This window comes from Canis lupus, chromosome 1, assembly GCF_011100685.1.
Source record: "Canis lupus familiaris isolate Mischka breed German Shepherd chromosome 1, alternate assembly UU_Cfam_GSD_1.0, whole genome shotgun sequence".
Lineage (NCBI taxonomy): Eukaryota > Metazoa > Chordata > Mammalia > Carnivora > Canidae > Canis > Canis lupus.
The window spans coordinates 50,044,296-50,062,025 of record NC_049222.1 but is presented as its reverse complement, the minus strand read 5'-3'; the positions used below and the strand labels follow the sequence as shown (position 1 = coordinate 50,062,025).

At 43.8% G+C, this 17,730-nt stretch overlaps 2 protein-coding genes across 3 annotated transcripts in view; one reads left to right on the top strand and one right to left on the bottom strand.

The window, feature by feature from the left end:
- Positions 1–10,354, top strand: part of PLG (plasminogen) — a 38,054-nt gene extending 27,700 nt beyond the window's left edge. The window contains 7 exon segments of the mRNA NM_001286960.1: positions 757–850; positions 2,144–2,264; positions 3,712–3,786; positions 4,388–4,528; positions 5,400–5,506; positions 9,163–9,308; positions 9,928–10,354. Coding sequence (NP_001273889.1) covers positions 757–850; positions 2,144–2,264; positions 3,712–3,786; positions 4,388–4,528; positions 5,400–5,506; positions 9,163–9,308; positions 9,928–10,089 — 846 coding nt within the window. The 3' untranslated portion in view covers positions 10,090–10,354.
- A 601-nt stretch (positions 10,355–10,955) lies between these two features.
- Positions 10,956–17,730, bottom strand: part of SLC22A3 (solute carrier family 22 member 3) — an 88,424-nt gene continuing 81,649 nt past the window's right edge. The window contains exons 9-12 of one of the 2 annotated variants that reach the window (XM_038526497.1): positions 17,579–17,691; positions 14,723–14,822; positions 12,951–12,997; positions 12,386–12,496 (exon numbers count right to left, since the gene is read on the bottom strand). In XM_038526497.1, the coding sequence (XP_038382425.1) occupies positions 12,952–12,997; positions 14,723–14,822; positions 17,579–17,691 (259 nt within the window). In that variant the 3' untranslated portion in view covers positions 12,386–12,496; position 12,951. Of the gene's footprint in view, positions 12,497–12,950; positions 12,998–14,722; positions 14,823–17,578; positions 17,692–17,730 lie in introns of both variants that reach the window. The other variant, XM_038526496.1, reaches the window with a different exon arrangement.

Here is a 17,730-nt window from a genome sequence, read left to right as displayed (position 1 = left end):
CAGGTTCCTCCTTTTGTTTGCATTTGTGACATCCCCTGCTTGCTGCTCTTATTATGTGCTGTGTCTAGTTTCTAGTGTTTGTCTTCCATGTTCTGGTGGTCAAGGATGGCTTTCATGACCTTTTAGTCAAGACAAGGGACGGGCTTGGAGAAGGAGCGCCAAGCTCCTAGAAGAAAATGTGGATGGGCCACTAGGACTCCACACAGTAGGATTTCCTCTAGTCACACACTCTGTGGGACCGGTTTACCTTGGGGGTAGGTAGAGGAGAGGGAGACATTGTCTTCCTGTGGCTTGAACCACGGAATGTGCACAGTTCTTGGGAGTAATTTCTGAGCCAAGAGCAAACAGGTGTCATTGGGTAGTCAACTGCTGATGTGAAGCAGGAACAAGACGGGTCAGTCATGTCTCATGGTCCTCTACTACTTGCTCTCTCAGAGGTCCGCTGAGACAGGCTGCTGGAGGGGAGGCCCCTTGATGTCATCTCTACCTCAGGACCCCTCAGGATCTCCACCTTCCTTCCAGGAGAGTCACTCACAGAAGGAGCTTCTTTGAAGAAGGGAGATGTGACCAATGGCATATGCTGAGTCAGAAGCTTATAACATCCTAAAGAATAACTTTGTCTCCCACCACAAAAAACTAGGAGCACTACCTTTCATCTTCTAAGGACTTTCAGGGAAATGTCTGTCAGAACACCTTCTCTGTTCCCCTGGGCCTAGTCCCCTATACACCTGTCTTATTTTTTTTTTTTTTTTTTAGTACTGCCGTAATCCTGATGGTGATGTCAATGGTCCTTGGTGCTACACAATGAATCAAAGAAAACTTTTTGACTACTGTGATGTGCCTCAGTGTGGTAGGTTGCTGTCCTTCTTGTAAGGAAATGACTTCTCAGATAAATGCAGCATCACATCCCTGATATGGATTTGCAAAAGGAGGACTTTTTGCTGAGCATTTCAGGCGAGCTGCCCTCTCTTCATCCTAGGCTGCTTGAATCTGTCCTCCTATGATCCCATTTGTTAGGGAGTCGCCCTTCCCTGACACCTTAAATAAATACACAGTCCTTCAAAAAGAGCAAATAGGTGATCTAATCAGCCTCAGGATGCTCTCACTGAACTCTCCATGTCCCGCTTGGAATGCCTGAAAAACAAATATAAGTCCAGTCCCCAGATAGGAAACTCTCCCTTTCAGTGGCTGAGAAGTAAAAAAATTATGCAAACATTTAATGTACATTGTAAACCTATACATTGTCATTCTGAGAATTCAATGAGAAGTAATATCAATTTTTACTAAGCCCCAAATCTCCTTTATTCTAAAATTACAGTTCATTACCTGTACTTTGGCCACATCACTTAAAGAAAGCTTGGCCACCAGCAGATGCTCTTGCCTTCTAGAGGCTGGAGCTGTTTGGGCATTAGTGAGTGGTACCAAAGATGGGGCATGACCCCGTTTGTCTAGGTGGAAAGGTAGGAGATAGATAGAGCATACGGGCAAGTGGATGTAAGTCATCCCCAGTGCACTGGCATAGTCTTGGGAAGCTTCTGGAAGTCCCATTTAGAAGCTGGCTGAGAGACGTTCAGGACAGTTATCTTTGTTCCATACAATCACACACACACACACACACACACACACACACACACACACACACACACGTGCACATATATGCGCACGTAGAGCTTCACATGAAAGAAATACCCATAGTGTCTTTCAACGGGGATGACAACTATGGTTTTCAATAAACTCTATGTAGTTCAGATGACAATGATGATGACGAAGAAAAGACGATGATGATGGTGATGAAGATGGGAACCTTGATATATCACGTCAAGTCAGAATAACAATTGGTGTCCGTCAGGGTCCTCTCGGCAAAGCTCTCACTCTAACACCTAACTCTACCAATTTATTTAATCCCTTTGCCCCAAAATAACACAGAGGTACTTATATTTTCCTGAAAGGAGAAGGTTCTGTGTTGTCTACTGTCACTTCTGAACCCTAGGAAAAAATATCCCCAAAGGTGCTTATGACCTTGCTGTTTAGTTTGGGCTTTGAGATGTCACAACCTCAGTGCTTTGGCCATGACCTTGAGTTGTTTATGCAGAATTGCTTTTGCTTCTTTAAATGTGATTCTCTTCTTCACTTTGCGACACAGTGTCCACTTCATTCGATTGCGGAAAGCCCCAGGTGGAGCCAAAGAAATGTCCTGGAAGGGTCGTAGGTGGGTGCGTGGCCAACCCACATTCCTGGCCCTGGCAAATCAGTCTTAGAACAAGGTAACAGCATTTCCAGAAACACTGAGTTCCATTCTTCTGTGTAAGCCCTGCAAAACCTTTCTACATCCACACTCAGTGCACACAGCTCAGGTATCGGCACTTGCCTTGATTCTTATATATTCTTCTTAGGAGGAAGGAAAAACTATGAATTCAAAAAAGTTACATTTTTCTAGGTTCTTTCCTTTGAAAATAACCCAAATTGGAATATTTCCTTGAAAGATAACTGTTCCTACTGTTGAAATCTACAGATGTAGCAATTTACACCAAGCTCCAATCTTACTGGAAAAGTATTAAAGATGCCTGGAGGGTTTTAGAAATGCCCATTGTCTCTATGTAAGACAAAGGGAATGGGATATTTTTAGAAATGTGGTATGTTGGGAGAGGCACGGACAAAATTATCTATTATCTTTCACTGAAAAGATTCTCTCTTTTTTTTATACTTTTGTGAATTATTGAATTTAATCAGAGGATGCCCACTCACTCACAAGCACACCCCCTTCAGTGTAGGATAGTTTAGGATCACCATAATTTAAGAGTGATCAGTTCCAATTCTATGGAACCCAGAAAGTTTGGGTGATTGTTTCAGTGGCATGAGCTTCTAATAAGTTTGGTTTTCCTGGATGTCTCAAAAAAAAAAAGTACGTGTGTGAAATGTGCTTTTCATGTTGCTTCGTCATCTCATTTCTGCACCAAGGCGCACATATGTGCTCAGTTGCCATTCTCAATTGCCTTCCTCCCCTAACCGTGTGAGAGTCCATCGATAAACTTGATTTCAGTACATTTCATTTTTTTGTTGAGTTGACTTTTCTTCTCTTTGCCTTCTCATTTATTAAGTCCTTGCTATACAGACCTTCACCTTTCACATCTTCAAATTCTTTCTTTCCCAAACTGTGCTGTGGTCTGTCTCCTGACTGATTATTATCATGCCTGCTCTTGGAAACTTAGAATTTCTGTCCCTTTACTTATGATGGGCATCACGCGGAGTGGCTCACACCAAGAGGGTAAAATGAGCAGATTCCCATGAGTCATGATGGCTATTTAGAGTCATGTCTGGCTCTCTGAAGAATGACTCATCAAGCCTTGCATAAATCTTGTCATAAAGAAATAAAAGAGGCCTCAACAGGATGATCATTGGCTGGTCACTTCTGTTGGAGTCCAGAGCCAACAAGTCTAAACCATGCACACGGGCTTCCTATTGCAGCCTTGCAGCTTTGCTGTCCTGTGGACAAGCTGTGCTTCAGCCTGCCCCACCCATTTCAAGTGTAGTGAGGATGAGACCTTCTAGAAAACCCACTACTGAAGCACACCTTGCCATCCTGATGATGGGCTCGTAGTCTTTTTCTTTGAGAACATCAACATTATAAAAATTGAGTGAACTCTTCTTTCTAGTTTCCTATAGAACATATCATCAGATTTGAACTATAATTTTGGCATGTTTTCCTTCTAGATATGGAAAGCACTTCTGTGGAGGGACTTTAATATCCCCAGAGTGGGTGCTGACGGCAGCCCATTGCCTGGAGAGGTATGTCTAGGGGACAATGGATATGAGGACTTATCCTAAAGACTCCTTGCCTTCTTCCTCGCCCCTCTCTTTTTTTGCTCTCCTCCCTCCTTTCTTTCAGTGTCTCCGTCCTTCCTTCCTTCCTTGGCAGTGAAACTAGGCAGTGTCACTAGGACCATGGCAGTGACACTTAGGGACCAGGGAGCAGATGTGAAGGCTGAAGCAGAATTTCTAGGGCCATTGGATGAGAGAGGAGGGGAGCATTTCTAGAGAGAAACAAAGAAGGAAGACCCAGGGAAGGTAAGTTTGCAGGCCTGGGTCAATGGCAGACCTGCTCACTGTGGCAGGCATTCGTCCTCCCGGTTGTCCTGACATGGGTGTCTGCTCTTGGGCTGATTTCACTATTGATTTCATTCTTCCTCTGTGGTCAGACCAAAAGCAGCCCCAAGAGCATTCCTTAGTGGCCAGACTTAGGCAAATAGTGAACTTCGTTTCTTGCCACTCAGAGGTTGCTGATTATAGGTAGCCAAGTAGGGAGAAGAAGCCATGTTTATGACTCAGAAGGGCACCTGATAAAGGGGCTGGCACATTGTTTTGCTCCTGATGTCACCATCTTTCCTAGATCCTCGAGGCCTGCATCATATAAGGTCATCCTGGGTGCACATAAAGAAGTCAATCTTGAATCAGATGTTCAGGAGATAGAGGTGTACAAGCTGTTCTTGGAGCCCACACGTGCAGACATCGCCTTGTTGAAGCTGAGCAGGTACTAGCTCACCCACGGTTTTTACCCCAAGAGCAGTGAAAACATTAGTTTATGTCCGGGTTTCATGGGTGTAACAGGGTTGTGGGAGGGGCACCGTCCGGGACATGAAAGGCGTGAGGACTTTGGGGAACAGAGAAAATCTGAGCTTGGCCCCATTCTACCACACACAGGCTATGCCCTTGAAAAAAGACATCAAGATTCAGCATGCTCATGTGGAAAAAGAGTAAGCTGAAACTTGAAGTACATGCTTCCTCCTGAAACTCTCAATGTTTGCCGGTCAGCTAACATACTCACAGAATTATTCAATTCTTCTTTGTTGACTGTTCTTTCAAGATAATATGTTGGGGGAAAATCCAATGAAATTTTGTATTTCAAAGCACTTAAAAAAGCTACAATATAAACACACACAGACCCATACACACACAATTTATAAATGCAAATTCTTCCTATCCTTGGTTTTATTTTCCTTGTTGAGATAGAATTTTATTAAGTCTGAGAAGATGACAAATTTGCTTATGTTATTTAAAGTTCGTGATATTTGGAAACAGGTCCCAACAAAGGAAACTAAATGAACAGCTATTTTGAGAACAGGCACATTTGGGCGAGTCCACAAAGCACAAGGAACACAGGCGCCATATCTGGTGGATTCCAGATGGCAGTGGGACGATGCCGATAGTGGTGAGGATGGGCCAGGCCAGCACAGGGGGAGGCTTGTTTTCTGCATCGCACTGTGTCAGTGAAACAAGAAGTACCAGCTTGGAGGATTCTGGGGCTCTGGGCACGTGGCATCTAGTTGTGAACGTCCAGTGGATGAATGGCACAAGTAGCCTAGTGGGGTGGGTACATGTAACTTTGGATGGTTTTCTTTCAGCCCTGCTGTCATCACCTCAAAGGTAATCCCAGCTTGTCTGCCACCCCCAAATTATGTGGTTGCTGACCGGACATTATGTTACATCACTGGCTGGGGAGAAACCCAAGGTGAGCTAAGTCCCATGACTCACACAGGAATTGGTTTAGACCTCTAGCCTACATGGGAGAATGTCCATTTGTGCAAATTTCTACTGGTGAATGAAGTCCACCTCTCTTGACTTTGACTGAGTTCCTGCCTAAGTCTCCATATTCAGTCATTAAGGGACATGGGTAATGGATGGGGTAGTGTTTCTCTGAGTCTCTTGGCCCACAAATTCAATGTTAATACCAAATCCCTGGGTAAGTAGGGTTTTGAAACAAGCCTACAAGTTAAGGGTGTTTGATTATTTACCATGTGAAGTTAGCTATACTGAGCTCCCAAACATGGTATGCAACACCACCAAAAATTACAGTGAGGCTCATCTCCCCAAATACCCACATTCCTGTTGTATGTGTGCAGGGACTGTTGGGGGTGGGACAGCCTGGCAGCTAGGGGACAGAAAGAAGGTCCTGGTCGTAGGATGGCATCTGGGGTGTGCGCGAGAGGGGAAACGCTTATGCTGGATCCTGTATCAGCACCTGTACTGCATTTTGGGGACCCCGTCTTCTCTTTGCAGTATGCCCTGATAGTAACCACACCCATCAGACTTGGGCCTCGAAACATTGTAAGGATGTCTTCCATCTCTGCCTCACTTTCTGCTATGTGTTGGAGAGGGCACAGAATGGGAGTCAGGAGCCCCACAGAGTAGATCTGGCTCTGCCACTGGCTGGGCAAATGGGACAAGTCACCTGATCTCTTTGTGCCATGTGGCCTGGAAGCCCTCAGCTGTAAAACCCTGGCTTTCAAGTTGTGCCTTACACATTATTCTTCTGCACTCGCTTTCACTTCTGGAAAGGTTTTGTGGTTAAAAAAAAAAAAAAAAAAGGTGAAAACGATCGATCTAAATCACTTCAAATTTGTCTTCCTTCTTACTGCATTTTTCCTACATTTGTAAAACCCCATCTCCTGAATTTTGCACGCTCGCCTCCTTTTTGTATTTTGGGGTCTGTGAGCATTGAGATGTGAAGGGAAACTTCAGAAGCGAAGCGGTCACCGTGGACACCATGGATGTGACTGGCTGTTCCAGTGTTTTGCACTTAAAAAAAAAAAAAATGAAACACCACAAACCTCTATCACTTTGGTATTTCCTCCCCCATTTTGCAAATGAGGGATCCGAGGCTCCAAGAGGTGCAGGGCCGTGCACCCTGGGAAGCGCTTGCACACAGCTGGTGGAGAGCTGGACCCCTTGAAGCCCACCTGCCGCCCATCTGTTCCACCCACCACCCACGCTTTCCTCACCACCACCCTGTGCCAGGCTCCCCCATCTATGCTGGCCTCACCCTCACGGCCCTGGGAGACCATTCTCAGTATATGCACTGGACCAGGAGGAGTCAGCAAGCAGATGTCCTGCCTGTTAATGGATTTTCTTGGATGTCAATAATAAGCTTCTCAGTGGGAGCACTCCTGTTCTCCCCTTTGGTCTCCAGGCTTTCCCTGACTTTGATATTTCAAGGCAAGGAAAGCATTCAGGCCCAGGGGCTCATTCGGGTTCACCTCGCATCAGCTTTCAGGGCTCCTACTTCTCCCTGAAATCAGGGCTTCCTCCTTGGTTCACCTTCAGCCTCCCCGCCCTCAGAAGTGCCATCTCCTCTGTGGCCACCAGATGGCAGCACTTCTACACAGACCACATCGATTTCCTGTCAACTGGGGGTAGATTTTGTCACCAGCATCAGGATGTAGCTGGCTCAGAAAGCAGATGCAAGAGCAAGACGTTTGGATAAATTAATTTTCAGCAAAACATTCTGAGAAGGCTGGTCCCTCCATACAGACTCAATTCGAGTAGTGCACCCCCCCACCCCAGCCAATGTTTCCTTGGTCACTTCCTCCACCAGGCCTCTGCCCAGCCAGGCCTGGGACAAGCCTCTCCTTCCCTCTTATGTGCTCCTGTCAACTCTGGATCCAGTGTGAGTTTTCCAAACTCAAGACAGTTATCCAAATGTACTTAAAGTCTTTGGAGAAGAAATAGCACCTCATCTCTTGGCTGTTCCATGCTGGCAAAGATTTTTTTTTTTTTTTTGCAAAATGCATTAAAACTGGCCTTGCAGAATTGGAAAACTGATTTATTTGTGAAAACACGGAGACGTGCCCGGGTGTGTCTATCTGGAAAAGCAGCATTTCCTCTGGCAGGTTTGCAAGTGTTCCATTTTGATTTGCCAACGTGAAAAAAAAAAAGTAGTTTTTCACAAAAGAAGAAATACAACGAGTAAAACAAGCACACGAGACAGTGTTTACTCCTCCTGATTGGAAAAAGAAGTGCAAATTAGGACATGAACTAGGACAATTTCCACCTATTTTATTAGCAGGTACTTAAAAAATGTTAAATACTCAAGAAGCATGGAGCAAAGTGGCCTTTTTTTTTTTTTTCTAGTGAAATTTTACATTGTCATACCCTTTTAGGAAAAATTAGGCAATGTTGACTGGGAGCCATAAACATGTCTATATAATTCCTGGGAAAACAGTGTTAAGAAAATACTAAGGAATATAAATAAAATGCATGAACAAAGATGTGGAAAGTTGGAAGCTGCTGTAGGAGCCCAGGAGCAGGGGAGTGAAGACTTGGACAATGACGTCACAGACCTAGTTTCAAATCCCAGCTCCTCCAACTAGTTGCTGGGTGATCTTGGGCAAAGTGCACGGCCCCTCCCGGTCTCGGTGACCTTCTCTGTGCGACAGGAACGAACAGAAATATCCATTTTGTGCAAGGGTTAAATGAGATACATCACCTAACACACTTGTGCCTGAAAAGGTTAATTCTAGTACATGATCGCCATTCTTTATGTTGTGGTCAAGTATGTATATAATGTAAAATTAGCTATTTTAATTGTTTGAAGAGTATAAGTCAGTGGCCTATAGTAGTCGCCATGTTGTGCAATCACCACCACTGTTTGCAGAACACTCCCCTGACCTTCAAAAGGAAACCCCACACCCCTGAAGCAGTTACTGCCCATTTTTTAAAAAATTTTTTTGTTTATTTATGATAGTCACAGAGAGAGAGAGAGAGAGAGAGAGAGAGAGAGGCAGAGACACAGGCAGAGGGAGAAGCAGGCTCCATGCACCGGGAGCCTGACGTGGGATTCGATCCCAGGTCTCCAGGATCGCGCCCTGGGCCAAAGGCAGGCGCCAAACCTCTGTGCCACCCAGGGATCCCGGCCCATTAAAATACTAATTATGAAGATTGTAGTGTTCTAAAAAAGCCCTTATTATATACTGTTGTGTAAAAACAGGATATAAAATTGTGCTATATGATATAAGTAGTAAAGAAAAAAAAGCATCTGAAAGTGAATAGATGTTATGGTAACACTTGTATTTCTCAATGTCTCTTTCCTATTGAAAAATGTATCTTTATAGTTAAAAAAAAAGAAACAAAAATAACAACAGATACCCCAAAACACTGTAAAGAAACTCAGGTTATTAAATCCAGATCTTGGGAACATGAAATTTTATATATCTATACCTCCAAGGGTTAACATGAAAAACATTCTGGTAGTATCAGGAACTGACTTCTTGCTTTATACAACCTCGTGGACAACCAAGAGATCTGTCCTTGCTGCTCTGTTGTTCTAGAATTTTCCTTGTGGGCATGTTTTGGATCCAGTAACCATTTCTTTAATCTTTTTAAACACAGGCACGTATGGTGCGGGGCTTCTCAAGGAAGCCCAGCTGCCTGTGATTGAGAACAAAGTGTGTAATCGCTATGAGTATCTGAATGGAAGAGTCAAATCGACAGAGCTTTGCGCGGGGAATTTGGCTGGAGGCACAGACAGTTGTCAGGTAAGAACAAAGTCAATCTTCTGCTGTCCTGTCTTGGCCTCTTAGATCTTTCAGCCCCCAAAATGGCAAATTCAGGAAGGCTTTGTCAACTGAAGGCCGTAGTCCAAATGCTACCCAGAAACATTTGAGGTTTGTCTCTGAATTCTGATTGAGCTCACCTAAGGGGATTTCTTGGTGAGTTCTAGATCAGTTGTAAGGGAGTAGGTGAGTACCATCACTACCACAGCCCCCACATCTTCTGGAGAGTATGCTGGTGGATGGCCTTTCTGGTAGAGAAGTGAGGGAGAGTGTGAGACAAAGACCAACTACACCCCCTTTGAAATTGCTCTTGGATTTACTCTGCATAAGGGAAGCCCCAAGGCAGGAAGGGGTGAGTACCATATTCACAAGGGAGCTGTTCCCCAGCAACACAAACTGGTGCGGTTGTGTTAAATATGCTTTGTTAGGTGCTGAAGCACAGCAGATATTCAAATAATATATTAGTAAGTTCCTTTCTAATTGGAAAAGAATGTTCAAATGCTGGGGAAACTTATACTTGGATAATAGAAGGATGACATCCCATAACAAAAGGATGGTGGTTTAATCCTCACATGGACTTTTTTTCTCTCTCTCTGTATAGGGTGACAGTGGAGGACCTCTGGTTTGCTTCGAGAAGGACAAGTACATTTTACAAGGAGTCACTTCTTGGGGTCTTGGCTGTGCCCGTCCCAATAAGCCTGGTGTCTATGTTCGTGTGTCAAGGTTTGTTACTTGGATTGAAGGAATAATGAGAAATAATTAGTTGGATGGGAGACAGAGTGATTCATCAACATACCTAGAAGCCAGAACACGGGTAGGGAATTTAGCATGCTCAGAAATAATTGACAGTAATCAAATCAAGACACTGTACTTATACCATCTACTGCCAAACCTCAACGTTTTTTAGTATTATTGTGGATAAATGTTTCCCGTGCGTGGACTGTTGGATTCTGTAATAATAAGTGACACATCTATAACATTTATTGAAAATAAACTCTGTACTTCCTTTAAGTTTTTTTTGAACTTCATTGGTTTCGTGTTCTTTGTTTATCCTACCAATTTTAAGTAGTGTAACTCTAATAGACTTAGGTGATTTCTCGCTTCCTTATAAGGTATAGTTGCAAAAAGGACTAAGAAGACTGTAAGATCATAGAGAAAGGAGCAGAGAGGTCCCAGTAAGTCACTCAGATATCTATCTTGTCTGCAAGAGACAGCTTGACATACATCTCTAAAGTCTTTATTTCTGGCACTGAGATGAATGTTTTCAGAGCTTCAGGATATATGGGGAGTCATGAGAACAAATTCTATTCTTGGGAATGAAATGTGTTACTGACAACTTGACGTTACCCCAGCACAGGAGATACTGGGCAGAGAGTTGTACACTGTGCAGGGGACTGGGCAATGCAAGTGTAATACAAGACCAGTAGAGAGTCTGAATGCTATTCTGGGTCACATCTGAATCCAGGAATGGTACCAAGGGCCTGTGAAGGAACAACGAACATACACTGAAGGTGGACCACTTAATTTCCATTGCTCATTGGCTGCGCAGATAGGAAGTACACATGGTCTCATGGGAATAGTGTTTGACAGTGACACATGGTCAAAAGGAAGAAAGGAAATGAACACTAATTTTACTTGACAATGGAAAATTTTTTATTGTTACCAGAACAAAAATATCAACTCAAAATACAATTGCAAGGTGAGAGTTTCAAGGAGGAACAGTCATCTTACAGCAAGGAGAAATGCAGAGAGAGCGAAAACCCAAGTGTGCGTGAATGGGTGACTGCAGCATTAAGTCCTCAAAGAGCAGTGTTTGCCTCGTTGAAAAAGAAAACACTCATATTCAACTCTGTTGTGCTTTAAGGATTAAAAAGCTTGTTTACACATACGCTGTACATATTGTCACGTGCTCACATAGAATTTTCTTCTTCATTGGCAAGATTTCCCTTGGTGCCCATTTTGTCTGTCCACGCAAAATAAATCATTAAAAAAAACTCTACATCAGATTTACTCTGAATCTGAAAATACAACAAATACAACACATAAAGCAAAACAACAGAGAAAGATAACATGTTTGCATGTAAGCTCCACATTTCAAAAGTCTCCGTAACAAAAAAGGGACCGTATTCCTTATTAGTGTCTATGACATCAGTTATAAAGCTTTTGCTAATTCTTTTAAGCATGGATATAACTGACCTTTCTTTTAAATTAAAATGTAAGCTTCCTCCCAAGACAAGTTACAAGTGTCAAGATTGAACAAGACCAATCCGCGTTTTTCACTCTTGACCACAGGCAGCATCACAGAACTGAACTCCCAGGTATAAGATAAATATCCCTTTACGATGAAAATGAAGACCTATGACATCATAATCCATGGGTTTTGTTCAATTAGGAACAGAGTGTGTGGCTCTAGATGTCCACTAAACCGGGACCAAGCTATTCCAAATCATCTCAGGCCCAAAACTGACTGATGAAATAACAGAGCCAAATCCTCAAATTGGACAGCGGATTTGTTCTGAATCATGGAATGAGGCCTGAATGTGCCAACAAGCCCAGATGCTACAGAGCGTACAGAGTCAGAGCAAGGAGAGAAAGGGAAGGCTCAGTACCACGTGGCCCAAGGTCCTTAGGTTCAGTGTCTCCAGATCCTGATCTTCCCTGGTTGCTTCGGAGCACTCAGGTCAGAGCTTGAGTTCCTTGATCAGGTTTGATGAAGGAATTTCTATACCCTGTTCCCAGACCCCCAGGTGGCACATCCTGCATCTGTGATGGAGTGAGCGGTCATGGGACTCTGCGGAGGGCTTCTCTCGTCCTTCAGTAACCCAAAGGGTCAGAGACACTGCTCCAACTTCAGGAAATCACTCAGGGGGAGCTACCCACACAACAGATCCTTTGCTAAACCAGCCACATACTATGTGTTCCCAGAAACTTCAATAGCATTATAAATCCTAACTCAGCCCACATTATAGAAAAATACTCTGGATAGTCTGAATGTCTTTGTACAGTACGACACCCACGTGGAGGCACACAGCATAAGGTAGCTGAAATGGACACACACACGTGTCTGCAAGGCACATCGGTTCCTTCCTTTGTTCTTTGGCAGGGAGTCTCAAAGGTGAGAGCTGGAAACTTGAGTTTTCTTTTTCCTGCCACATTTATACGAATATGGACTAACAAAACAAGGAGAAAAGAGAAAGTCCTTAGGAAATATTATACAACTAATCCCAACAAAGTTTTCTTGCTACTACTCAACGTTACAGTTGGTTTTGATCAAACACACTCATGCATAACTTTTCATAAAAACCCAATTCCAAGGTAATGAAAATGACGGTCTCCAGGCTTTTAAAAAAAATTTTTTAAAGCCTATTTTCGGCCCCCAGGCATGGGTTAAGTAGCATTGCAGCATGTAAGTTCTTCATGTGACAGGACTGGACGCCACCCACCCTAGCGTGGCCCCCAAGCTCGGATACAAACCAAGCAATTGCCTAGGAAGACACAGATAGCAAAATGTTTCTCTTTTCTGGATGAGGCAGGACTTTACAATGGTTTAACGCTCAAGAGGATTTCACACGGTTTTAACACCTTTCGTAAATTTCATAATTTTGATTGACAAAATGGCAAAACCTTAAAGGGAATCTTCCATCTCACTCCGAATTTCAGGTAGCATTGTTCTAGGGTGAAAAATAGGTAGAGCTCTGGGTAAGAAATAAGCCATTACTTACCACTTGATTTCCAAACAAGCGTACAAATCTGTTCGGATTACTTCATGGGCAAATGTTCCCCTGTCCTCTGACTGGCCAGGCCAGCTACTGAGATATGAGCTGATGGTTTTATTTTAAATACACTGATAAGTTTTTCTTAGGAAAGTTCTGGGATGATTAGTCGATCATACTTTTTGAAATAGCATCAAGAAACAGGACAATGAAATCAGTTTGTAAGTTTTAAAGGTTTGGAACAAGATTCGTGAGACTTTTAGCAATTGTTGCCTACCACTGGGGAGGAGGGATGACATCTCATTAAAAGAGAATCTGAAGAGAAAACATCAAGTAGTATGCAGCGTAAAATAAGAAAAGCATACACACAACCAAGGCACGTGTGCCCACTGGACAGCATCAATGCCATTCCTGGCATGGAAAAGTTGTGAATCTATCTAAACGCAAATTTCCCAGTACCTAAAAGAGTGAGGCTATGAACTGCAATTGCCCAAAATCACTTGGAGAATTAAATGAAATTACATATGTGAAACCACTGATCATATAGGCACTTAAAAAATGTCGACTTCTACTCTCTTCCCAATCTACGAGTGAAGAGAGCCATGAGGCTAATAACATTTCAGTCTTCTTATAAATATTGTTTGATGTAATTTTTTTTAAAGTTTAGAGATTCCATATCCTTAACTTCTGGTCTTTATTTAGAAGACTACTTTTATTTTAAAAACTTGCTGTTACAAACTTTTTTTAATTATGCAGATAATACAAGGCCATGTGTTGTAATTAGAAAATAAAATAATACAAAAGTCTACAGAATGTAAAAGTGATGTCTTCTTCCCAATTCATTTCCCTATGTGTAGACCTCTTGCTACACATTCTCTGTTCATATCCTTTTTCTCTCTTTTTATTGTGAAATATTTCAAGCAGAGGAAATTAGAAAGAATTCGTGGTAGTGTGGATTTTTGTTGCTATAACTCTCCATGTTTATATATTGGTTGGATATTAACTTTCCTTGCATACTGGTTAGATGCTCTTCTCTTTCTCTCATAATCTCTCTCTCCTTCTATCTCTCTACTTTTATCCATCCATCCATCCACCTACCCACTTACCCATCCACCCACCCATCCATCCATCTATCCATCTATCCACCCATATCTCTCTGTCCTCTATCTTCCCATCTAGCTACAGAGAGGAGTTACTAATGCTTTTATTTTTTAATAAATACTATAACACATTGTTCAGCAAGTTTTCCCTTTGTGATCAATCTTGAGGATCTTACCATGTCGTTCCACACAGATAAATGTCAATTCTTTTGATCTCCTATGGTAATCCACACCCAGAATACATTAGCATTTTCATAATCAGTTTCCTACTGATGCACATTTAAGGTATTTCTACTTTGTTAAATCATCCTGTCCTTTCCTTTAGATTGTTTCTGAGTTTTAACACCTTACTTAGAAATGTCTCCCTCTTCATAACCACGTTTAAAAAACAATATACATTCTTTTATACTTTTGCTTTTTTTTATATCAACCTTCTAAATCAACTTCAAATTTTCTCCCGAGGATGTGATATGGGAATTAATATTATTTTCCCCTGTGAGTGTTCAATTTTCTCCACAGTACTTTTTCCTCTGTTGTTTGATATGCTGCTTTTATTAAAGATGTGCTGAATTTCATACAATACCTGCCAAGTTTTTCTACATCATCCACTGTTTCTGGCAAGGCAATACCCTTGGTTTCGGGCAAAAGCATCACGAGCCCACCGCAGACAGATGCCAGGATACCTAGGGGATAGGGAAAGGTAATAGCACACCAGGAAGGCACAGCCAGCCCACCCCGGTCATGCTCCCTGCTCCCCCTGGAGTAGCTGTGCTCACTCACCTCAACCAGCCCCTACCAGCAGCAACCCTCTGCTTACCCTCACCAGCTCTCCAGTTTTCCTCTGCCATATTTGAAATGTTCTCTGCCTTTCTCAGATGCTATGCAGCCCTACCATCCCAGTACTCTTGCACGCAGCCACCACTCCTCCATCACTCCCTTAACAATTATTTAATGGGTGCCTAGGTGCCGACCAGTCAGAGAAGACCTCACCTCCTGCTCCTCAGGGAAGATGGCAGTCACCAGACAGGAATCCCCTCAGCCTCCTTTTACTGACCAAGAGCTTGACTGCAACCTCTCCCTCCCTTTCCTTAGGGGTCATATCACACCATTATTTATTACCTTTGTTTTTAATATATTTGATATATGTGTTTTAAGAATGGCTATGTTAACAACCGGGCTCAAACATTCCTGAAAATGTCACTGTTGGCCTCGGCAGGTGGGCGCCAGCACCAGCACTCACCACCACGGTCAGGCCTCACCTTCACCTGCTCTCTCTTGGCTCTGCCTCCTGGGCTCCAGGCCCCACTCCTGCCAGCTCCAGACCCGCTGGCTGTGCTTCCGGGCCCTGCTGTCTGGCCCCACAGCAGCACCGGCTGCTGGTGAACACGCTGCCGTGCCCTGGCCTCCCTGCCTGCTTCTTTCTGCCCCCCTCCCCTCACCACCATCCCTCTCTTGTCCCTCTTCCTCTCCTTGATGGGCTCCTGTTCTATTGTCATGCCTGATACTTTGTCACTCCTCAATGCTCTGTCCTGCCTGGACCTTCTTTGCGCTCACGCAGTCTCTTCCATGGTTATCTACACACAGATGGCTTCCAAATCCTTGTCCCTGCTCCACGCTTATCTCTGGAGCTTAGGCCCCAAAGCCTACTGGCTTCCTTGCGGGCACTTCATGGGACCAATGCCCCAACAGGCTCCCCCACATTCTGTAGACCTGCTCCTCTGGCGTGCCCTTAACAAAGCCCTGGCGATCTCTCCTCTCCCCAGCCAGGAACCCGGCTTTCCCACCTTGCTCTGCTTGCAGTAAGCCCACTCAGTCATCCCTCTTGCCAGCTTTGCTTTAAGCATTTCTGGAATCTCTCCACGCCCAACACTCCCTATGTCATCACCTTAACCCCGGCTGTCATGAGCCCTTACCTGATGAAACTGGTCCACCATCAGCACTGTCCCTTCTGACCCATCTGCATATGTGCCATCAGAGTCAGGCTTCTAAAGTGCAAACCTAACCCTGTCAATCCCAGCTTCGAGCTCTTGGCTCCCACTGCTATTTGGGTAAAGAGCAAAACTTTGCAGGATGGGAAGACCCTTCCCAAACTGGCCTATGTCTGCCTCCCACGTTCACCTCCCTCCCTGGCCCAGTGCACACACTGTCTCCTTCCTCTAACACCCTGGCTCCTGGAGAACAGCTTTGTCCTCGGACGCTAGGCCTTCCCACTGCTTGGAGCCCCAGCTGGCACTTCCCACGTGGGTAATTTCTACCGTCTCAGATCTCAACTAGACATTCTTCCTTCCTCCTTGACTCAGGCAGGTCAGGTGTCTCTGTACTGTGCTCCCCTGGCACCTTCTGCTTTCAGTATTTACCACACTGTGATGTGGCTGATGGTTTGGAAGTGTGGCTCTCTCCCCAGCCAGACTCTGCAGAAGGGCTGGCTTCCCCAGCACTCCCCGCAGTTCAGGCCGAGACCTTGAACCATGGGGCTTCCTGACCACCTGCTCTTGGGTGAACAACGGCGCTCTCTTTGCTTTTTCGTGCTGGGCACAGATTCAACGCTAAGCTTGCTTATCAGATCCCATGAAATAATTTGAAATAATCTTTTCTTGAATTCGGTGGTGTCAAGTGTTTAGAAGCCTTACTGTCCCTAGCTAGCTAGCACTGTGATGAATTTTGCATTGCTCAGGGTTTATGTCCTCATGGACTCGATACTTTCATTCTAATTTAAATAGCTGGGCAACATGAGAAAAACATCCTCTACCAGGAATAAGGACACAGAGGTGGGGGGAAGGTCCAGGAGAAAGGGGCCCACTTGCGTCCTTCCTTGCTGAGGAGGGCAGAGGCAGGTATGAGACCCAGGCAGAAAGGTTGCAAGAGCACTTGAGGGGCACTGGGCTGAATTATCCTAAGCCCCTTGCCCCTAAGCCATGGTCCTATCCCCTCCCACAGCCTGAGGAGATTAAAGGCATGAACTTGGACAGCACAGAGGTTACTGGGCACACGGGTTCTGTGTCCTCCGTTCTTTCTGCACAGCATGCTCCACATCAAAGCAAATGAAGACATGATCTCAACAGATACAGAATATTTAAAAACAGAATTGGTTTTTAGGCTTATTTTGAAATAAACTGAGGATCCAAATTGGTCCCTTGAAAATTACTGGCTCTGTTCCCCAATATCATAAGTTTCCCAGCATTGGAATTTAACTCAGAACCTAAACAAAGAAAGCTAAATTGAATACAACTCGTCACAACCCTTTATTATAAAATAAATAGAAATCACTTAGGGTTTCACATTTCGTTATCATCAGACGGACTACCAAAACCCAAGCAGTTGTCATTAAAGAAATTAAATCATCTCATTAATAGCACACCGCATAATTGCTATAGAGTTCTATTAATACAAAGAATATAGATGAAGGCATTTAGGAATAGTGTATAAAATGAGTTCTTACCAAAGATGATAAGAGGTAGTTCTAGCCAAATGGCTGCTAGCCGGAAGAGAAGAAACGGAGCTATGATTCCCCCAAAATCACATAAACCTGAGCAGAGAGAAACTCCAAAGTTTCTGTAGAGTACAAAATTGTTTAAAAAATATTAAAGTACC